Source organism: Heptranchias perlo (assembly GCF_035084215.1).
Source record: "Heptranchias perlo isolate sHepPer1 chromosome 15 unlocalized genomic scaffold, sHepPer1.hap1 SUPER_15_unloc_1, whole genome shotgun sequence".
NCBI lineage: Eukaryota > Metazoa > Chordata > Chondrichthyes > Hexanchiformes > Hexanchidae > Heptranchias > Heptranchias perlo.
In genome coordinates this window covers 1,503,415-1,527,411 of record NW_027138214.1, presented here as the reverse complement: position 1 = coordinate 1,527,411, position 23,997 = coordinate 1,503,415, and the positions used below count along the sequence as shown (strand labels likewise).

The window sequence follows — 23,997 nt, the reverse complement described above, 5'->3', positions numbered from 1 at the left end:
CTCCCCCCTCCCCTGAAGGTGCTGACTCTCTCCCCCCTCCCCTGAAGGTGCTGACTCTCTCCCCCCCTCCCCTGAAGGTGCTGACTCTCTCCCCCCTCCCCTGAAGATGCTGACTCTCTCCCCCCTCCCCTGAAGATGCTGACTCTCTCCCCCCTCCCCTGAAGGTGCTGACTCTCTCCCCCCTCCCCTGAAGATGCTGACTCTCTCCCCCCTCCCCTGAAGGTGCTGACTCTCTCCCCCCTCCCCTGAAGGTGCTGACTCTCTCCCCCCTCCCCTGAAGGTGCTGACTCTCTCCCCCCTCCCCTGAAGGTGCTGACTCTCTCCCCCCTCCCCTGAAGGTGCTGACTCTCTCCCCCCTCCCCTGAAGGTGCTGACTCTCTCCCCCCTCCCCTGAAGGTGCTGACTCTCTCCCCCCTCCCCTGAAGATGCTGACTCTCTCCCCCCTCCCCTGAAGGTGCTGACTCTCTCCCCCCTCCCCTGAAGGTGCTGACTCTCTCCCCCTCCCCTGAAGGTGCTGACTCTCTCCCCCCCTCCCCTGAAGGTCCTGACTCTCTCCCCCCTCCCTCCCCTGAAGATGCTGACTCTCTCCCCCCTCCCCTGAAGATGCTGACTCTCTCCCCCTCCCCTGAAGATGCTGACTCTCTCCCCCCTCCCCTGAAGATGCTGACTCTCTCCCCCTCCCCTGAAGGTGCTGACTCTCTCCCCCCTCCCCTGAAGGTGCTGACTCTCTCCCCCTCCCCTGAAGATGCTGACTCTCTCCCCCCTCCCCTGAAGGTGCTGACTCTCTCCCCCCTCCCCTGAAGATGCTGACTCTCTCCCCCCTCCCCTGAAGGTACTGACTCTCTCCCCCCATACCCCTGAAGGTGCTGACTCTCTCCCCCCTCCCCTGAAGATGCTGACTCTCTCCCCCCTCCCCTGAAGGTGCTGACTCTCTCCCCCCTCCCCTGAAGATGCTGACTCTCTCCCCCTCCCCTGAAGGTGCTGACTCTCTCCCCCCTCCCCTGAAGGTGCTGACTCTCTCCCCCCTCCCCTGAAGGTGCTGACTCTCTTCCCCCTCCCCTGAAGGTGCTGACTCTCTCCCCCCTCCCCTGAAGATGCTGACTCTCTCCCCCCTCCCCTGAAGATGCTGACTCTCTCCCCCCTCCCCTGAAGGTGCTGACTCTCTCCCCCCTCCCCTGAAGATGCTGACTCTCTCCCCCCTCCCCTGAAGGTGCTGACTCTCTCCCCCCTCCCCTGAAGGTGCTGACTCTCTCCCCCCTCCCCTGAAGGTGCTGACTCTCTCCCCCTCCCCTCAGCCCAGTGCCATTCTTCAGTCGTGAGTCTTGGAGTGAGCTGTTCAAGCAGTATCACAGCTGCATCCTGTCCTCACCAGTTTGGTATCTTTTTATTAACCATCATAGGCATACGATTGGGTAGAAATCGATATCCGTGGTGCCGTTTTCTTGGGCCTGAATCGGGTGCAGTGCTGACCAATTCAGCAAAGGTCCAGCCCAGGCTCAGTCTGTGCCTGCATTCAGGCCACTGCTGAATCTCCTTGGGCTGATTTTGTTAGCGTCCTGGGCGCCCATCTAAAAGAGGCCTTGGGTCCCTTGCCTATGTAAATGAAGGACCCCTCTGGGAAAATGGTTCCCAATGAGCGGAGGAGTTGCTGGTCTTACCCTGCTGAGGATTCTTCACCCACCCCCTCGCACCCGCGTGCAGCCTGGTCCAGTCCAGCCCAGTCCAGCCCAGCCACATCTGGTCCAGTCCAGCCCAGTCTAGTCCAGCCCAGCCCAGTCCAGCCCAGCCACATCCGGTCCAGTCCAGCCCAGCTCAGCATGGCCCAGCTCAAGCCAGTGTAGTCTAGTCTAGCCTGGTCCAGCCCAGTCCAGTCCAGTCCAGCCTGGCCCAGCCCAGTCCAGTCCAGTTCAGTCCAGTCCAGTCCAGCCCAGCCAAATCCAGTCCAGTCCAGCCAAATCCAGCCCAGCCCAATCCAGTCCAGCCCAGCCGAATCCAGTCCAGTCCAGCCCAGCCCAGTCCAGTCCAGCCCAGCCCAGTCCAGTCCAGCCCAGCCTAATCCAGTCCAATCCAGTCCAGTCCAGCCCAGCCCAGCCCAGTCCAGTCCAGCCCAGCCCAGTCCAGCCCAGCCCAGCCCAGTCCAGTGTAGTCTAGTCTAGCCTGGTCCAGCCCAGTCCAGTCCAGTCCAGCCTGGCCCAGCCCAGTCCAGTCCAGTTCAGTCCAGTCCAGTCCAGCCCAGCCAAATCCAGTCCAGTCCAGCCAAATCCAGCCCAGCCCAATCCAGTCCAGCCCAGCCGAATCCAGTCCAGTCCAGCCCAGCCCAGTCCAGTCCAGCCCAGCCCAATCCAGTCCAATCCAGTCCAGTCCAGCCCAGCCCAGCCCAGTTCAGTCCAGTCCAGTCCAGCCCAGCCAAATCCAGTCCAATCCAGTCCAGTCCAGCCCAGCCCAGCCGAATCCAGTCCAGTCCAGCCCAGCCCAGTCCAGTCCAGCCCAGCCTAATCCAGTCCAATCCAGTCCAGTCCAGCCCAGCCCAGCCCAGTCCAGTCCAGTCCAGCCCAGCCCAGGCCAGTCCAGTCCAGCCCAGTCCAGTCCAGTCCAGTCCAGTCCAGTCCATTCCAGCCCAGTCCAGTCCAGCCCAGCCCAGTCCAGTCCAGTCCAGTCCAGCCCGCCCTCCCATTTCACACTGGACTTGCACTAGAGAACTGTCGGTGGTTATTTAAATCAGGGGCAGCAAGTCCGAACTCAATGTGAATCCGGTGCAGTTTGCCACATAGAATTTTGGGGCCGAGTTAGATTTCTGCTTCGTGTTGTCAGGAGTCAGAAAAGATCAAGAAAACAAACCGCTGGAGAGTAATGGAAACTGGCTCTAGCTGTCTCCAACATGCTTCGAATGTACACTAACTGTCTCCAACATGCTTCGAATGTACACTAACTGTCTCCAACATGCTTCGAATATACACTAGCTGTCTCCAACATGCTTCGAACATACACTAGCTGTCTCCAACACGCTTTGAATATACACTAGCTGTCTCCAACACGCTTTGAATATACACTAGCTGTCTCCAACATGCTTCGAATATACACTAACTGTCTCCAACATGCTTCGAATATACACTAGCTGTCTCCAACATGCTTCGAACATACACTAGCTGTCTCCAACACGCTTTGAATATACACTAGCTGTCTCCAACACGCTTTGAATATACACTAGCTGTCTCCAACATGCTTCGAATGTACACTAACTGTCTCCAACATGCTTCGAATATACACTAACTGTCTCCAACATGCTTCGAATATACACTAGCTGTATCCAACATGCTTTGAATATACACTAGCTGTATCCAACATGCTTCGAATGTACACTAGCTGTCTCCAACATGCTTCGAATGTACACTAGCTGTCTCCAACAAGCTTCGAATGTACACTAGCTGTCTCCAACATGCTTTGAATGTACACTAGCTGTATCCAACATGCTTCGAATGTACACTAGCTGTCTCCAACAAGCTTCGAATGTACACTAGCTGTCTCCAACATGCTTCGAATGTACACTAGCTGTCTCCAACATGCTTTGAATGTACACTAGCTGTATCCAACATGCTTCGAATGTACACTAGCTGTCTCCAACATGCTTTGAATGTACACTAGCTGTATCCAACATGCTTCGAATATACACTAGCTGTCTCCAACATGCTTCGAATGTACACTAGCTGTCTCCAACATGCTTCGAATATACACTAGCTGTCTCCAACATGCTTCAAATATACACTAACTGTCTCCAACATGCTTCGAATATACACTAGCTGTCTCCAACATGCTTCGAATATACACTAACTGTCTCCAACATGCTTCGAATATACACTAGCTGTATCCAACATGCTTTGAATATACACTAGCTGTATCCAACATGCTTCGAATGTACACTAGCTGTCTCCAACATGCTTCGAATGTACACTAGCTGTCTCCAACAAGCTTCGAATGTACACTAGCTGTCTCCAACATGCTTTGAATGTACACTAGCTGTATCCAACATGCTTCGAATGTACACTAGCTGTCTCCAACAAGCTTCGAATGTACACTAGCTGTCTCCAACATGCTTCGAATGTACACTAGCTGTCTCCAACATGCTTTGAATGTACACTAGCTGTATCCAACATGCTTCGAATGTACACTAGCTGTCTCCAACATGCTTTGAATGTACACTAGCTGTATCCAACATGCTTCGAATATACACTAGCTGTCTCCAACATGCTTCGAATGTACACTAGCTGTCTCCAACATGCTTCGAATATACACTAGCTGTCTCCAACATGCTTCAAATATACACTAACTGTCTCCAACATGCTTCGAATATACACTAGCTGTCTCCAACATGCTTCGAATATACACTAACTGTCTCCAACATGCTTCGAATATACACTAGCGGTCTTCAATATGCTTCGAATGTACACCAGCTGTCTCCAACATGCTTTGAATATACACTAGCTGTCTCCAACATGCTTCGAATGTACACTAGCTGTCTCCAACATGCTTTGAACATACACTAGCTGTCTCCAACATGCTTTGAACATACACTAGCTGTATCCAACATGCTTTGAATATACACTAGCTGTCTCCAACATGCTTCGAATGTACACTAGCTGTCTCCAACAGGCTTCGAATGTACACTAGCTGTCTCCAACATGCTTCCAATATACACTAGCTGTCTCCAACACGCTTCGAATATACACTAGCTGTCTCCAACACGCTTTGAATATACACTAGCTGTCTCCAACATGCTTCGAATGTACACGAACTGTCTCCAACATGCTTCGAATATACACTAACTGTCTCCAACATGCTTCGAATATACACTAGCTGTATCCAACATGCTTTGAATATACACTAGCTGTCTCCAACATGCTTCGAATGTACACTAGCTGTCTCCAACATGCTTCGAATGTACACTAGCTGTCTCCAACAAGCTTCGAATGTACACTAGCTGTCTCCAACATGCTTTGAATGTACACTAGCTGTATCCAACATGCTTCGAATGTACACTAGCTGTCTCCAACATGCTTTGAATGTACACTAGCTGTATCCAACATGCTTCGAATGTACACTAGCTGTCTCCAACATGCTTTGAATGTACACTAGCTGTATCCAACATGCTTCGAATGTACACTAGCTGTCTCCAACATGCTTTGAATGTACACTAGCTGTATCCAACATGCTTCGAATATACACTAGCTGTCTCCAACATGCTTCGAATGTACACTAGCTGTCTCCAACATGCTTCGAATGTACACTAGCTGTCTCCAACAAGCTTCGAATGTACACTAGCTGTCTCCAACATGCTTCCAATATACACTAGCTGTCTCCAACACGCTTCGAATATACACTAGCTGTCTCCAACACGCTTTGAATATACACTAGCTGTCTCCAACATGCTTCGAATGTACACGAACTGTCTCCAACATGCTTCGAATATACACTAACTGTCTCCAACATGCTTCGAATATACACTAGCTGTATCCAACATGCTTTGAATATACACTAGCTGTCTCCAACATGCTTCGAATGTACACTAGCTGTCTCCAACATGCTTCGAATGTACACTAGCTGTCTCCAACAAGCTTCGAATGTACACTAGCTGTCTCCAACATGCTTTGAATGTACACTAGCTGTATCCAACATGCTTCGAATGTACACTAGCTGTCTCCAACATGCTTTGAATGTACACTAGCTGTATCCAACATGCTTCGAATGTACACTAGCTGTCTCCAACATGCTTTGAATGTACACTAGCTGTATCCAACATGCTTCGAATGTACACTAGCTGTCTCCAACATGCTTTGAATGTACACTAGCTGTATCCAACATGCTTCGAATATACACTAGCTGTCTCCAACATGCTTCGAATGTACACTAGCTGTCTCCAACATGCTTCGAATGTACACTAGCTGTCTCCAACAAGCTTCGAATGTACACTAGCTGTCTCCAACATGCTTTGAATGTACACTAGCTGTATCCAACATGCTTCGAATGTACACTAGCTGTCTCCAACATGCTTTGAATGTACACTAGCTGTATCCAACATGCTTCGAATGTACACTAGCTGTCTCCAACATGCTTTGAATGTACACTAGCTGTATCCAACATGCTTCGAATGTACACTAGCTGTCTCCAACATGCTTTGAATGTACACTAGCTGTATCCAACATGCTTCGAATATACACTAGCTGTCTCCAACATGCTTCGAATGTACACTAGCTGTATCCAACATGCTTCGAATGTACACTAGCTGTATCCAACATGCTTCGAATGTACACTAGCTGTCTCCAACATGCTTCGAATGTACACTAGCTGTCTCCAACATGCTTTGAATGTACACTAGCTGTATCCAACATGCTTCGAATGTACACTAGCTGTCTCCAACATGCTTTGAATGTACACTAGCTGTATCCAACATGCTTCGAATATACACTAGCTGTCTCCAACATGCTTCGAATGTACACTAGCTGTCTCCAACATGCTTCGAATATACACTAGCTGTCTCCAACATGCTTCGAATATACACTAGCTGTCTCCAACATACTTTGAATATACACTAACTGTCTCCAACATGCTTCGAATATACACTAGCTGTCTCCAACATGCTTCGAATATACACTAACTGTCTCCAACATGCTTCGAATATACACTAGCTGTATCCAACATGCTTCGAATATACACTAGCTGTCTCCAACATGCTTCGAATGTACACTAGCTGTCTCCAACATGCTTCGAATGTACACTAGCTGTCTCCAACATGCTTCGAATGTACACTAGCTGTATCCAACATGCTTCGAATGTACACTAGCTGTATCCAACATGCTTCGAATATACACTAGCTGTCTCCAACATGCTTCGAATGTATACTAGCTGTCTCCAACATGCTTCGAATGTACACTAGCTGTCTCCAACATGCTTCGAATATACACTAGCTGTATCCAACATGCTTTGAATATACACTAGCTGTATCCAACATGCTTTGAATATACACTAGCGGTCTTCAATATGCTTCGAATGTACACTAGCTGTCTCCAACATGCTTTGAATATACACTAGCTGTCTCCAACATGCTTCGAATGTACACTAGCTGTCTCCAACATGCTTTGAACATACACTAGCTGTCTCCAACATGCTTTGAACATACACTAGCTGTATCCAACATGCTTTGAATATACACTAGCTGTCTCCAACATGCTTCGAATGTACACTAGCTGTCTCCAACAGGCTTCGAATGTACACTAGCTGTCTCCAACATGCTTCGAATATACACTAGCTGTCTCCAACACGCTTCGAATATACACTAGCTGTCTCCAACAGGCTTCGAATGTACACTAGCTGTCTCCAACATGCTTCGAATGTACACTAGCTGTCTCCAACAGGCTTTGAATGTACACTAGCTGTCTCCAACATGCTTCGAATATACACTAGCTGTCTCCAACACGCTTTGAATGTACACTAGCTGTCTCCAACATGCTTCGAATGTACACTAGCTGTCTCCAACATGCTTCGAATGTACACTAGCTGTCTCCAACATGCTTCGAATGTACACTAGCTGTCTCCAACATGTTTCGAATCTACACTAGCTGTCTCCAACATGCTTCGAATATACACTAGCTGTCTCCAACACGCTTCGAATGTACACTAGCTGTCTCCAACATGCTTCGATTATACACTAGCTGTCTCCAACACGCTTCGAATATACACTAGCTGTCTCCAACACGCTTCGAATGTACACTAGCTGTCTCCAACAGGCTTCGAATGTACACTAGCTGTCTCCAACATGCTTCGAATGTACACTAGCTGTCTCCAACATGCTTCAAATGTACACTAGCTGTCTCCAACACGCTTCGAATGGACACTAGCTGTCTCCAACATGCTTCGAATGTACACTAGCTGTCTCCAACATGCTTCGAATATACACTAGCTGTCTCCAACACGCTTTGAATATACACTAGCTGTCTCCAACATGCTTCGAATGTACACTAGCTGTCTCCAACATGCTTCGAATATACACTAGCTGTCTCCAACATGCTTCGAATGTACACTAGCTGTCTCCAACATGCTTCGAATGTACACTAGCTGTCTCCAACATGCTTCGAATATACACTAGCTGTCTCCAACATGCTTCGAATGTATACTAGCTGTCTCCAACACGCTTCGAATATACACTAGCTGTCTCCAACATGCTTCGAATGTATACTAGCTGTCTCCAACACGCTTCGAATATACACTAGCTGTCTCCAACATGCTTTGAATATACACTAGGATTTTGAGCACCAAGACTCACTTTTATTCTCCAATTTTGCCGCTTTTGGTCCTTTCCCCTGATCTTCAGATGGACTGTCAACGGTGCTTTGGACACCTGGATATGAGACTAGATCGGAGCTGCCCTGCTGCTTACTCAGTATATGCACTGCCCGATACTGAGGCAAACAGAACATAAAGACCCAGGTTCAATTCCTGCTCTGCGTTGAATGGTCTAAGCACCACGGGCTGAGGAGATGGGAGGAGGAAAAAATCAGCCAGAGTTACCTTCCCCAGACGATATTTGGTAAAGGTTGCTGGAAAATATGGGTATTGGGTGAGGACAGGATCAGCCAGGACGGTGAGCCCACCCACGATGAATACCCTCATTGTCCAGGATCACACAACAAAGAATGGCCACTTGGGGGAGGTACAGGAGAGAAGCGACTGCCCATGAAACCATTACCCCAGTGGAATTCAGCACCTTCTGGGGAAAAGAAGAGGAAACTGGAAAAACAACAAAGGGAGATCGAATGTCGTTAGGTTCCAGGGGAGGCCAAACTGCAAATATGGGGCAAGGCAAGTGTTTGAACTCTCACTCTCCCGACTTAGGAGCTCTGCTGTAGTTACTACCTGGGTTGAGCCGACTAAAAAACTTGTAAAAAGTGCACTCTCACCATTCGCTCGTTGTCATACTCGTAGTAGGAGAGTTTGGCGTCAGTCAGGATGAATAATCTCTCCTTGTAGTTGAGTGGTGAGGTCTTTTTCTTCTGCTGTGATCTTTTAATGAACACCTCCTCCATGAGTCCGTTTGATGGGAGCAGACAGCCACAGAGATCCTGTCAGAGAGAAACGGGCAATAGCTCATCATCCAGCTTAGGCAACCAGGGGTAGGAAAAGGCCAATTGGTCCATGAATGGCAATCCTCCCACAGCCCCTGTACGCCTATCATGGACTCTACCCACCACTTAATCTCCTCCCACAGCCCCTGTACGCCTATCATGGACTCTACCCACCACTTAATCTCCTCCCACAGCCCCTGTATGCCTATCAAGGACTCTACCCACCACTTAATCTCCTCCCACAGCCCCTGTACGCCTATCAAGGACTCTACTCACCACTTAATCTCCTCCCACAGCCCCTGTACGCCTATCAAGGACTCTACTCACCACTTAATCTCCTCCCACAGCCCCTGTACGCCTATCAAGGACTCTACCCACCACTTAATCTCCTCCCACAGCCCCTGTACGCCTATCATGGACTCTACCCACCACTTAATCTCCTCCCACAGCCCCTGTACGCCTATCATAGACTCTACCCACCACTTAATCTCCTCCCACAGCCCCTGTACGCCTATCAAGGACTCTACTCACCACTTAATCTCCTCCCACAGCCCCTGTACCCCTATCAAGGACTCTACCCACCACTTAATCTCCTCCCACAGCCCCTGTACGCCTATCAAGGACTCTACCCACCACTTAATCTCCTCCCACAGCCCCTGTATGCCTATCAAGGACTCTACCCACCACTTAATCTCCTCCCACAGCCCCTGTACGCCTATCAAGGACTCTACTCACCACTTAATCTCCTCCCACAGCCCCTGTACGCCTATCAAGGACTCTACCCACCACTTAATCTCCTCCCACAGCCCCTGTACGCCTATCAAGGACTCTACCCACCACTTAATCTCCTCCCACAGCCCCTGTACGCCTATCATGGACTCTACCCACCACTTAATCTCCTCCCACAGCCCCTGTACGCCTATCAAGGACTCTACTCACCACTTAATCTCCTCCCACAGCCCCTGTACCCCTATCAAGGACTCTACCCACCACTTAATCTCCTTCCTCAGCCCCTGTACGCCTATCATGGACTCTACTCACCACTTAATCTCCTCCCACAGCCCCTGTACGCCTATCAAGGACTCTACTCACCACTTAATCTCCTCCCACAGCCCCTGTACGCCTATCAAGGACTCTACCCACCACTTAATCTCCTCCCACAGCCCCTGTACGCCTATCATGGACTCTACTCACCACTTAATCTCCTCCCACAGCCCCTGTACGCCTATCAAGGACTCTACTCACCACTTAATCTCCTCCCACAGCCCCTGTACGCCTATCATGGACTCTACTCACCACTTAATCTCCTCCCACAGCCCCTGTACGCCTATCATGGACTCTACTCACCACTTAATATCCTCCCACAGCCCCTGTACGCCTATCATGGACTCTACTCACCACTTAATCTCCTCCCACAGCCCCTGTACGCCTATCAAGGACTCTACCCACCACTTAATCTCTTCCCACAGCCCCTGTACCCCTATCAAGGACTCTACCCACCACTTAATCTCCTCCCACAGCCCCTGTACGCCTATCATGGACCCGACCCACCCATTTAATCTCCTCACACAGACCATCTACACTCTCTCCTATCATGGACCCGACCCACCCATTTAATGACCATCTACACTCTCTCTTATTCTGGACTCGACCCACCCATTTAATCTCCTCCTACAGCCCATGTACACTCTATCCTATCAAGGAGCTTTGAGAGAGATGACGGGGAATTCGGAGGCTATGATGTGTTCAAGGGCTATGGAGTGGAAAGGGAGATTGGCAGTAATTGGCGAGGATGGAAGAGCCATTGGTGGGTTCTTTAAGGAGGGGGTGATAGTGGAGGTTCTGAAGGTGAGAGAGAGGCAGTGCCTTAGGAGAGGGAACCGTTGACAGTGTCAGCTAGCATCGGGGCCAGGAAAAAGAAGAACAAAAACAACAACTTGCTTTTATATAGCGCCTTTTATGTAGAAAAACATCCCAAGCTGCTTCATAGAGGCATAATCAAACAAGATCTTGTCTTGGTTTTAGTTATTTTCTGAATGTGTTCCCCCTGAAGAAGGAGATATTAGGAAGGGTGACCAAAAGCTAGGTCAGAGACTTGGGCCATAAGGAGGTTCTTCAAGGAGAAGAGGGAGGTGGAGAGGTTTAGGGAGGGAATTCCAGAGCTTAATGTCTAGACGGATGAAGGCAGAGGAGAATGCATGAGGCCAAAATTGAAGGAATGAGAGTTGGGGAGTGTTGTAGGGCTGGAGGAGATCACAGAGATAGGGAGGGACAAGGTAATAGAGGGAGTTAAACATGAGGTTGAGAAATTTTTTATTTGAGGCATTGGGGACTGGGAGCCAATGTAGGTCAGTGAGCACAGGGGCTGATGGGAGAACTTGATGTGAGTTAGGATACAGGCAGCAGAGTTTAGATGAACTGAAGTTTATGAAAGATGGAGGATGGGAGGCCGGCCAGGAGAGCATTGGAATAGTCCAGTCTGGAGGTAACAAAGGCATGGATGAGGGTTTCAGCAACAGATGAGCTGAGGCCAGGGCGGTGATGGGCGATGTGACAGACGTGGAAGTAGACGGTCTTGGTGATGGAGCGGATATGGGGTTGGAAGCTCATCTCAGGGTCAAATAGGACGCCAAGGTTGTGAACGGTCTGGTTCAGCCTCAGGCCGGGGAGAGGGATGGAGTCAGTGGCGAGGGAACAGAGTTTGTGGTTGAAGACAATGGCTTTGTTCTCCCCAACATTTGGCTGGAGGAAGCTGCGGCTCATCCAAGACTCGAGGTGACAGTGGAGGGGTCGAGGGAGGGGGTGGCGAGGTAGAGTTGGGTGTCGTCAGTGTACATTTGGAACCTGACATCATGTCTACAGATGATGTCACCGAGGGGCAGCATGTAGCACCCTTGGGGGACTCCAGAGGTAGTGCAGGGATTCTCTCCCCACCCCCCCAAAGGTGCTGACTCTCTCCCCCCCCCTCCCCTGAAGGTGCTGACTCTCTCCCCCCTCCCCTGAAGGTGCTGACTCTCTCCCCCCCTCCCCTGAAGGTGCTGACTCTCTCCCCCCCTCCCCTGAAGGTGCTGACTCTCTCCCCCTCTCCCCTGAAGGTGCTGACTCTCTCCCCCCCTCCCCTGAAGGTGCTGACTCTCTCCCCCCTCCCCTGAAGGTGCTGACTCTCTTCCCACTCCCCTGAAGGTGCTGACTCTCTCCCCCCTCCCCTGAAGGTGCTGACTCTCTTCCCACTCCCCTGAAGGTGCTGACTCTCTCCCCCTCTCCCCTGAAGGTGCTGACTCTCTCCCCCTCTCCCCTGCAGGAGCTGACTCTCTCTCCCCTCCCCTGAAGGTGCTGACTCTCTCCCCCCTCCCCTGAAGGTGCTGACTCTCTCCCCCTCTCCCCTGAAGGTGCTGACTCTCTCCCCCCTTCCCTGCAGGAGCTGACTCTCTCCCCCCTGCCCTGAAGGAGCTGACTCTTGCAGGGGTCGAGTACCTTTTCCAAGACGCCATTCTTCATGTGTGAACCTAGTGAGTGACGGTTGACAGATCACTCAACCATGAGGGGCATCACAGTTGATCCTAATTCTGTCCTCGCACATACTCTTTCTAGCAGAGATCAATGGTCCCAGGGTGCTCAGCCCAGCTGACATCACCATCAGCACCAGCCTGGGCTCAAACCGTTCACCTTCCTAAATCACTGTGCCGCACCCCATGGTGCACTGACCCACCAGACAGCAGGGAAGCCCCATGAAATACCAATAGGTGTCAGCCATGGCTCAGTGGGTAGCTCTCTCTCTCTCACCTCAGAGTCAGGAGTTCGTGGGTTCAAGTCCCTCTCCAGGGAATTGAGCACATATTCCAGGCCGACACTCCCTTTACAGTACTGAGGGAGTGCTGCACTGTCAGAGGTGCCGTCTTTCGGATGAGACTGTCGTGGCTCATTTTGACTCATTTTTTTTGTGTAGAGTATACTTTTACGCACACTGTAGTTGGTCACATGACGATGCTGGGCCTATCGGCGTGGGTACTAGCCCTCGCGGTGAGGAAGGGGAAACCAGTCCTGTTTTGGGCTCTCTGCAGCCGGACTCTCCGAGCAGAGGCTTGTTTTTAGCTACTCGCCATTTTGTATACACCACACGGTTTCTTTATGTACCTCAACATTTTATTGTTTACGAGGCCATATTCATTTACATCTCCTCTCAGGACCTTTATATTTGAGTGAGTGATTACTTACATTAGTTTAAGTTCTTATTAATTCCTCAAGATGTCTGCCCTCTCAGGTCGATGTAAAAGATCCCATGGCACTATTCAAAGATAGTAGGGGAGTTCTCCCCGGTGTCCTGACCAATATTTATCCCTCAAACAACATCACTAAAACAGATTATCTGGTCATTTATCTCATTGCTGTTTGTGGGATCTTGCTGTGCGCAATTTGGCTGCCGCGTTTCCTACATTATAACAGTGACTACACTTCAACAATACTTCATTGGCTGTAAAGCGCTGTGGGATGTCCTGGGGTGGTGAAAGGTGCTGTATAAATGCAAGTTGTGTCTTTCTTTATTGAACATAAGAACATAAGAACATAAGAAATTGGAGCAGGAGTAGGCCAATCGGCCCCTCGAGCCTGCTCCGCCATTCAATAAGATCATGGCTGATCTGATCCCAACCACAAATCTAAAGAACACAAGAAGTCGGAGCAGGACCCGGCCACATAGCCCCTGGGCCCTCTCCGCCACCCACAGGGCATTGACCGATCCGAACTCAGCTTCATGTCCAATTTCCTGCCCGCTCCCCATAACCCCTAATTCCCTTTACTTCTAGGAAACTGTCTATTTCTGTTTTAAATTTATCTAATGATGTAGCTTCCACAGCTTCCTGGGGCAGCAAATTCCACAGACCTACCACCCTCTGAGTGAAGAAGTTTCTCCTCATCTCAGTTTTGAAAGAGCAGCCCCTTATTCTAAGATTATGCCCCCTAGTTCTAGTTTCACCCATCTTTGGGAACATCCTTACTGCATCCACCCGATCAAGACCCTTCACAATCTTATATGTTTCAATAAGATCGCCTCTCATTCTTCTGAACTCCAATGAGTAGAGTCCCAATCTACTCAACCTCTCCTCATATGTCCGCCCCCTCATCCCCGGGATTAACCGAGTGAACCTTCTTTGTACTGCCTCGAGAGCAAGTATGTCTTTTCTTAAGTATGGAGACCAAAACTGTATGCAGTATTCCAGGTGCGGTCTCACCAATACCTTATATAACTGCAGCAATACCTCCTTGTTTTTATATTCTATCCCCCTAGCAATAAAAGCCAACATTCCGTTGGCTTTCTTGATCACCTGCTGCACCTGCATACCAACTTTTTGATTTTCTTGCACTAGGACCCCCAGATCCCTTTGTACTGCAGTACTTTCCAGTCTCTCGCCATTAAGAAAATAACTTGCTCTCTGATTTTTCCTGCCAAAGTGCATAACCTCACATTTTCCAATATTATATTGCATCTGCCAAATCTCCGCCCACTCACCCAGCCTGTCTATATCCCCTTGCAGGTTTTTTATGTCCTCCTCACTCTCTACTTTCCCTCCCATCTTTGTATCATCTGCAAATTTTGATATGTTGCACTCGGTCCCCTCCTCCAAATCGTTAATATAGATTGTAAAGAGTTGGGGACCCAGCACCGACCCCTGTGGAACACCACTGGTTACTGGTTGCCAGTCCGAAAATGAACCATTTATCCCAACTCTCTGCTTCCTGTTCGATAATCAATCCTCCACCCATGCCAGAATATTACCCCCAATCCCGTGATTTTTTATCTTAAGTAATAATCTTTTATGTGGCACCTTGTCGAATGCCTTCTGGAAGTCTAAATACACTATGTCCACTGGTTCCCCTTTATCCACCCTATACGTTATATCCTCGAAGAACTCAAGCAAATTTGTCAGACATGACTTCCCCTTCATAAAGCCATGCTGACTTTGTCCTATTAAATTATGCTTATCTAAATGTTCCGTTACTGTCTCCTTAATAATAGCCTCCAAAATTTTACCCACCACAGATGTTAAGCTAACTGGCCTATAATTTCCAGCCTTCTGCCTACTACCCTTTTTAAATAACGGTGTTACATTAGCAGTTTTCCAATCTGCCGGGACCTCTCCTGAGTCCAGGGAATTTTGGAAAACTATCACCAAAGCATCCACAATCCCTACTGCCACTTCCCTCAAGACCCTAGGATGGAAGCCATCAGGTCCAGGGGATTTATCCGCCTTGAGTCCCATTATTTTACTGAGTACCATCTCCTGAGTGATTTTAATCGTATTTAGCTCCTCCCCCCCGAGAGTCCCCTGTTTGTCCAGTGTTGGGATATTCTTAGTGTCCTCTACTGTAAAGACTGAAACAAAATATTTGTTCAGCATTTTTGCCATCTCCATGTTTCCCACCATTAATTTCCCGGTCTCATCCTCTAAGGGACCTATGTTTGCCTTAGCCACCCTTTTTCTTTTTATATAACTATAGAAACTCTTGCTATCTGTTTTTATATTTTTTGCTAATTTCTTTTCATAATCTAACTTCCCTTTCTTAATCAATCCTTTAGTTACTTTTTGCTGTCTTTTGAAGAATTCCCAATCTTCTATCCTCCCACTAAGTTTGGCTACCTTATATGTCCTTGTTTTTAGTCGGATACTATCCTTGATTTCTTTACTTAGCCACGGGTGGCTGTCATTTCTTTTACACCCTTTTTTCCTCAGTGGAATATATTTATTTTGAAAGTTGTAAAATAACTCCCTAAATGAACACCACTGCTCATGTACCGTCTTACCCTTTAATCTATTTTCCCAGTCCACTTTAATCAATTCGGCTCTCATACCATCATAGTCTCCTTTATTCAAGCTCAGTACGCTTGTTTGAGAACCAACCTTCTCACCCTCTAATTGGATATGGAATTCAACCATGTTGTGGTCGCTCGTTCCAAGGGGATCCTTAACTAGGACATTATTAATTAATCCTGACTCATTACACAGGACCAGGTCCAAGGTTGCCTGCCCCCTTGTAGGATCAGTTACATACTGCTCAAGAAATCCATCCCTGATGCACTCAATGAACTCGTCCTCAAGGCTGCTCTGCCCAATTTGATTTGTCCAGTTAATATGATAATTAAAATCCCCCATAATTATGGCTGTTCCCTTATTACATGCCCCGACTATCTCCTGATTTATACTTCTTCCAGCAGAGTTGCAACTATTAGGAGGCCTATATACTACGCCCACTAATGTTTTTTTTCCCTTATTATTCCTTATCTCCACCCAAACTGTTTCATTATCTTGATGCTTTGTCCCAATATCATTTCTCTGTATTACAGTGATTCCTTCCTTTATTAACATAGCCACCCCACCTCCCCTTCCTTCCTGCCTGTCCTTCCTGATTGTTAAATACCCTGGCATATTTAATTCCCAGTCGTTGTCACCCTGCAGCCATGTTTCTGTAATGGCCACAAGATCATACCCATAGGTAGTTATTTGTGCCGTTAACTCGTCCATTTTATAGGATCACAGCTCAATTCACCAACCTACTCGATGGGCCTGCTGAGTTTTAATGGGTTGGCTGCTCACCTCACTGGGCCTGGTTTTCAATAAGAAAGAAAGGAATTGCTTTTAAATAGCCCAGTGAACTGAGCAAGGCACGGAAACTATGAATCTACCCCTACTCATGTGCAAGACTTGCTTCCCCTTTTTATTCATCGATGTAAAATCATTTAGAGTTCTACTGCCAACCTTCCTGATTTACATACACGCAGCCTTTTAGATTCAGCTGCTTCCTCTGGGACTCACAAAGGGCAGTAACTGCCTCTCCGCTGTTTACATGTACACCTGCAGTCTGACTCACCGGAGGGAGCCCAGGGACCGGCTCGAAAATTCTCACTCACCACCCAGGTGCAGAATGTTTCACCTCAGTCCTGACCACTGTCCCTAATTCATTCACATGAGACAAACAATTGGGAGAAAGGAAAAGGAGACAGAAACGGAGAGAAAGTCAGCGAGAGAGAAAGGAAGAAGGAAAACAGAGAGAGGGAAGGAAAGAAAGAGAAAAAAGAACAAGGGAAGGAAGATGGATGGAAAGAGGGAAATAAAGAAAGGGGAAAGGAGAGGAAGAAAGAGGAAAAATGGAAAGAAAGAGAGAAAAAGAAATAGGGAAAGAAAGAGGACAGGAAAGAAGAAAAGAAATAGAGAAAGAAAGCACTCGGATTGGTCAGAAAAATCCTGACGGTGACAGGCCATCCAAATGTGAAATTAATTAAAATTCAGATCAATTTGGATTTTTTGAGGTGCTCCAACACTCATTCCCCTTTATTGCTCTGACAGGATGGCTTGGCTTCAGTTCTCTGTGATATGGGAGGTAATCACTCTGTTTATATTTTACTCTTTGAACTCTGTGTTGCTGCGGTTTTCTTGGGACTTGATGCTAATCTGCACTCAGTAGCATGTCAATTTAATGCTGTTGAACACTGATTAGGATCGAGCATCACGTTGGAACAGTGAGGTGGCAGTTTTTAGGGGTTTCCAGATGACACTTTCTCTCAGTTCTCAGTGCACTTTCCTGCTATACAGAGCTTTGAAATCAGCACAATTTATTTTTAGAGCTGCTGCATACCACACAAAATTTTTTTTGCATCTATAGCAGAATATGAAACTTTAAAGTGTGACATAGTCAAAACTTTTACATACACAAATCATTAAAAAGAGGAGACAGAGACAGGGAGACTCTAAAACGGACAGGGAGGGTCAAAGAGATAGAGAAGGCGAGAAAGAGATAGGGGAGAGACAGAGCGAGATAAAGGAGAAACAGAGACTGGGAGAGACAGAGCGAGATAAAAGAGAGACAGAGACTGGGAGAGACAGAGTGAGATAAAGGAGAGACAGAGACTGGGAGAGACAGAGTGAGATAAAAGAGAGACAGAGACTGGGAGAGACAGAGTGAGATAAAGGAGAGACAGAGACTGGGAGAGACAGAGTGAGATAAAGGAGAAACAGAGACTGGGAGAGACAGAGCGAGATAAAGGAGAGACAGAGACTGGGAGAGACAGAGCGAGATAAAGGAGAGACAGAGACTGGGAGAGACAGAGCGAGATAAAGGAGAGACAGAGACTGGGAGAGACAGAGCGAGATAAAGGAGAGACAGAGACTGGGAGAGACAGAGCGAGATAAAGGAGAGACAGAGACTGGGAGAGACAGAGCGAGATAAAGGAGAGACAGAGACTGGGAGAGACAGATTAACAGGAAGCGAGAGAGACGGAGACAGACAGGAAGAAGGAGACAGAGAGAAAGAGAAAAAACAGAGAGAGAGAAAGAGAAAGAGAGGGAGACAGAGAAAGGGAGACAGAGATAGCGAGAGAGAGAGATAGGGATTAGAATTCTCCCCCCTTGTAGAATTCTAGTACATCGTTAGGATGTTCGAGCTCCCCAACACATGGGCGTACCCTTGACCCTGACTGATTTAAAAGCAGTAACAATCATTTGCATAAGCTACACAAGCTCTCCGACCTCTGCCAGTAAGTGCACCTGACTATCGGTGGGGGGGAATGGATTGGCAGGGGCATGCCTGGAAGGCCTGTCCCAGCACAGCACTAACAGTAATACCCTCCGACAGTGCAGGTCACCGTCACTACTGACCCACAGACAGTGCAGCACTCCCTCAGTACTGACCCTCTGACAGTGCGGTACTCCCTCTGTACTGACCCTCCGACAGTGCAGCACTCCCTCAGTACTGACCCTCTGACAGTGCAGCGCTCCCTCAGTACTGACCCTCTGACAGTGCAGCAATCCCTCAGTACTGACCCTCCGACAGTGCAGCACTCCCTCAGTACTGACCCTCTGACAGTGCGGCGCTCCCTCAGTACTGACCCTCCGACAGTGCAGCACTCCCTCAGTACTGACCCTCTGACAGTGCAGCACTCCCTCAGCACTGACCCTCTGACAGTGCAGCGCTCCCTCAGTACTGACCCTCCGACAGTGCAGCACTCCCTCAGTACTGACCCTCTGACAGTGCAGCACTCCCTCAGTACTGACCCTCCGACAGTGCGGCGCTCCCTCAGTACTGACCCTCCGACAGTGCAGCACTCCCTCAGTACTGACCCTCTGACAGTGCGGCACTCCCTCAGTACTGACCCTCTGACAGTGCAGCACTCCCTCAGTACTGACCCTCTGACAGTGCAGCACTCCCTCAGTACTGACCCTCTGACAGTGCAGCACTCCCTCAGTACTGACCCTCTGACAGTGCAGCACTCCCTCAGTACTGACCCTCTGACAGTGCAGCACTCCCTCAGTACTGACCCTCTGACAGTGCAGCACTCCCTCAGTACTGACCCTCTGACAGTGCGACGCTCCCTCAGTACTGACCCTCTGACAGTGCAGCACTCCCTCAGTACTGACCCTCTGACAGTGCGGCGCTCCCTCAGTACTGACCCTCTGACAGTGCGACGCTCCCTCAGTACTGACCCTCTGACAGTGCGGCGCTCCCTCAGTACTGACCCTCCGACAGTGCGGCGCTCCCTCAGTACTGACCCTCTGACAGTGCGACGCTCCCTCAGTACTGACCCTCTGACAGTGCGGCGCTCCCTCAGTACTGACCCTCCGACAGTGCGACGCTCCCTCAGTACTGACCCTCTGACAGTGCAGCACTCCCTCAGTACTGACCCTCCGACAGTGCGACGCTCCCTCAGTACTGACCCTCTGACAGTGCGGCGCTCCCTCAGTACTGACCCTCTGACAGTGCGACGCTCCCTCAGTACTGACCCTCTGACAGTGCAGCACTCCCTCAGTACTGACCCTCCGACAGTGCAGCGCTCCCTCAGTACTGACCCTCCGACAGTGCAGCGCTCCCTCAGTACTGACCCTCTGACAGTGCAGCACTCCCTCAGTACTGACCCTCTGACAGTGCGGCACTCCCTCAGTACTGACCCTCTGACAGTGCGGCACTCCCTCAGTACTGACCCTCTGACAGTGCAGCACTCCCTCAGTACTGACCCTCTGACAGTGCGGCACTCCCTCAGTACTGACCCTCTGACAGTGCGGCACTCCCTCAGTACTGACCCTCTGACAGTGCGGCACTCCCTCAGTACTGACCCTCTGACAGTGCGGCACTCCCTCAGTACTGACCCTCCGACAGTGCAGCGCTCCCTCAGTACTGACCCTCCGACAATGCAGCACTCCCTCAGTACCGACCCTCCGACAGTGCAGCACTCCCTCAGTACTGACCCTCTGACAGTGCGGCACTCCCTCAGTACTGACCCTCTGACAGTGCGGCACTCCCTCAGTACTGACCCTCTGACAGTGCGGCACTCCCTCAGTACTGACCCTCTGACAGTGCGGCACTCCCTCAGTACTGACCCTCCGACAGTGCAGCGCTCCCTCAGTACTGACCCTCCGACAATGCAGCACTCCCTCAGTACCGACCCTCCGACAGTGCAGCACTCCCTCAGTACTGACCCTCTGACAGTGCAGCACTCCCTCAGTACTGACCCTCCGACAGTGCGGCACTCCCTCAGTACTGACCCTCTGACAGTGCGGCGCTCCCTCAGTACTGACCCTCTGACAGTGCAGCACTCCCTCAGTACTGACCCTCTGACAGTGCAGCACTCCCTCAGTACTGACCCTCTGACAGTGCGGCGCTCCCTCAGTACTGACCCTCTGACAGTGCGGCACTCCCTCAGTACTGACCCTCTGACAGTGCGGCGCTCCCTCAGTACTGACCCTCCGACAGTGCAGCACTCCCTCAGTACTGACCCTCTGACAGTGCAGCACTCCCTCAGTACTGACCCTCCGACAGTGCGGCACTCCCTCAGTACTGACCCTCTGACAGTGCGGCGCTCCCTCAGTACTGACCCTCCGACAGTGCGGCACTCCCTCAGTACTGACCCTCCGACAGTGCGGCACTCCCTCAGTACTGACCCTCTGACAGTGCGGCGCTCCCTCAGTACTGACCCTCCGACAGTGCAGCACTCCCTCAGTCCTGACCCTCTGACAGTGCAGCACTCCCTCAGTACTGACCCTCCGACAGTGCAGCACTCCCTCAGTACTGACCCTCTGACAGTGCGGCGCTCCCTCAGTACTGACCCTCCGACAGTGCAGCACTCCCTCATTACTGACCCTCTGACAGTGCAGCACTCCCTCAGTACTGACCCTCCGACAGTGCAGCACTCCCTCAGTACTGACCCTCCGACAGTGCAGCACTCCCTCAGTACTGACCCTCCGACAGTGCAGCACTCCCTCAGTACTGACCCTCTGACAGTGCGGCGCTCCCTCAGTACTGACCCTCTGACAGTGCGACGCTCCCTCAGTACTGACCCTCTGACAGTGCAGCACTCCCTCAGTACTGACCCTCCGACAGTGCAGCGCTCCCTCAGTACTGACCCTCCGACAGTGCAGCGCTCCCTCAGTACTGACCCTCTGACAGTGCAGCACTCCCTCAGTACTGACCCTCTGACAGTGCGGCACTCCCTCAGTACTGACCCTCTGACAGTGCGGCACTCCCTCAGTACTGACCCTCCGACAGTGCAGCGCTCCCTCAGTACTGACCCTCCGACAATGCAGCACTCCCTCAGTACCGACCCTCCGACAGTGCAGCACTCCCTCAGTACTGACCCTCTGACAGTGCGGCGCTCCCTCAGTACTGACCCTCTGACAGTGCGGCGCTCCCTCAGTACTGACCCTCCGACAGTGCAGCACTCCCTCAGTACTGACCCTCCGACAGTGCAGCACTCCCTCAGTACTGACCCTCTGACAGTGCGGCACTCCCTCAGTACTGACCCTCTGACAGTGCGGCACTCCCTCAGTACTGACCCTCCGACAGTGCAGCGCTCCCTCAGTACTGACCCTCCGACAATGCAGCACTCCCTCAGTACCGACCCTCTGACAGTGCGGCACTCCCTCAGTACTGACCCTCTGACAGTGCGGCACTCCCTCAGTACTGACCCTCCGACAGTGCAGCGCTCCCTCAGTACTGACCCTCCGACAATGCAGCACTCCCTCAGTACCGACCCTCCGACAGTGCAGCACTCCCTCAGTACTGACCCTCTGACAGTGCGGCGCTCCCTCAGTACTGACCCTCTGACAGTGCGGCGCTCCCTCAGTACTGACCCTCCGACAGTGCAGCACTCCCTCAGTACTGACCCTCCGACAGTGCAGCACTCCCTCAGTACTGACCCTCTGACAGTGCAGCACTCCCTCAGTACTGACCCTCCGACAGTGCAGCACTCCCTCAGTACTGACCCTCTGACAGTGCAGCACTCCCTCAGTACTGACCCTCTGACAGTGCAGCACTCCCTCAGTACTGACCCTCCGACAGTGCAGCACTCCCTCAGTACTGACCCTCCGACAGAGCAGCACTCCCTCAGTACTGACCCTCTGACAGTGTGGCACTCCCTCAGTGCCACTCTGGAGTGTCAGCCTAGATTCTGTGCTCAAGCCTCTGGAGTGGGGCTTGACTCCACGCTGCATTCTTTAGAAATGTCTGGTCATTTTGGAGATAAATTTCTGCTAATCTTTGAAGAGAGGCTTTCTAAAAAAATTAACAAATATCCTCGCAGTCAGCAAAGCAACAGGAAGGATGCTGGGTGAAGTAACCTCTGCAGTGTTAGCAGAACAGATAGCCTTTCTACCTTTCACATAGCATGGAATAAAGCAGTTTATAAACTGAGCAAGACTGCACTTCACCTCGTGCACCTTTGGAGGCATCAAACGGGTTAAGACACAGAGATCCAGTCCAGATCATAAAGGGGGTTTCACTGTTTACATTCTCCTGTCCATACAGGGCAGTGTAAAAAGTAGGAATCGGACAGCTAACTGGGAAACTGACACACTGGGAACAATTTTCAGGCTGTTTAACGTTAATCAGGGCCAGGGGGATCTCCTGGACTAGGTACGATTGCCTCGGGGAATCGCAGAAGAATTTTCTAATTGGCCTGGGTTTTTATCTGATTTTTCTCCTCTCCCAGCGGATTATATGGCTCTGGTTGAGGTGGGGAGTGTATAAACTGTGATGCACAAGGCACTGGAGTTGTGTGGGACAGGCTGGATGGGCCAGAAGATCTTTTGCTGTCCATCTTTTTCGGATGTAGATACTTGCAGCAGACTCAAATTCGGAACAAGATACAAATCTGGAAATGTGACACGTTTCCTGAGATGTACCAGTGTGGACACGCAGTCATTGCAACTTGATCACTGAGCAAGTTGTATAACCAGTTTAGCTCCTTTCCAGCTCACAATGAAGTTCTCCATGCAGGTGAGATGCCACCTATGGCAGGTTCTCGAAATGCTCGGGGCTACATTTCTGGATCATGAGATTGAAACCACCATGCTTTGACCACTTTCCTCTGAAGACAAATTGGTGACCTGGCTGTGACTTTGATCCCTTCCTCATAGGAAGACGTCTCTTGTTTTCCGTAGATGAAAGAGCATCAATTCTCAAGGACAGTTGAAACAGAAGAGCAGTGAGCAGCTATTTCTTCAAACGGGCTTCAATGCCCCATGAACTCGTGGCACTGGGCCAGGAACCATTCTCAGACCAAACTTTTAAGAAAGGAAGACTTGTATTTCTACAGCACCGTTCACAACCTCATGACATCCCACAGCGCTTTACAACCAATGAAGTACTTTTGAATTGTGGTCACTGTTGTAATATAGGAAACACAGCAAGATCCCACAAACAGCAATGTGATAATGACCAGATAATCTGTTTTAGTGATGTTGGTTAAGGGATAAATATTGTCCATCCGCAGGATGCACTGCAGCAACTCGCCAAGGCTTCTTCAACAGCACCTCATAAACCCGCGACCTCTACCACCTAGAAGGACGAGCAGCAGGCACATGGGAACAACACCACCTGCACGTTCCCCTCCAAGTCACACACC

At 50.1% G+C, this 23,997-nt stretch overlaps 1 protein-coding gene across 1 annotated transcript in view; it reads right to left on the bottom strand.

Moving 5' to 3' along the window:
• The window catches only part of btk (Bruton agammaglobulinemia tyrosine kinase), a 354,337-nt gene that overhangs the window by 207,747 nt on the left and 122,593 nt on the right, over window positions 1-23,997 (bottom strand). Inside the window, 1 exon segment of the mRNA XM_067976821.1 lies at window positions 8,949-9,110. Coding sequence (XP_067832922.1) covers window positions 8,949-9,074 — 126 coding nt within the window. The 5' untranslated portion in view covers window positions 9,075-9,110.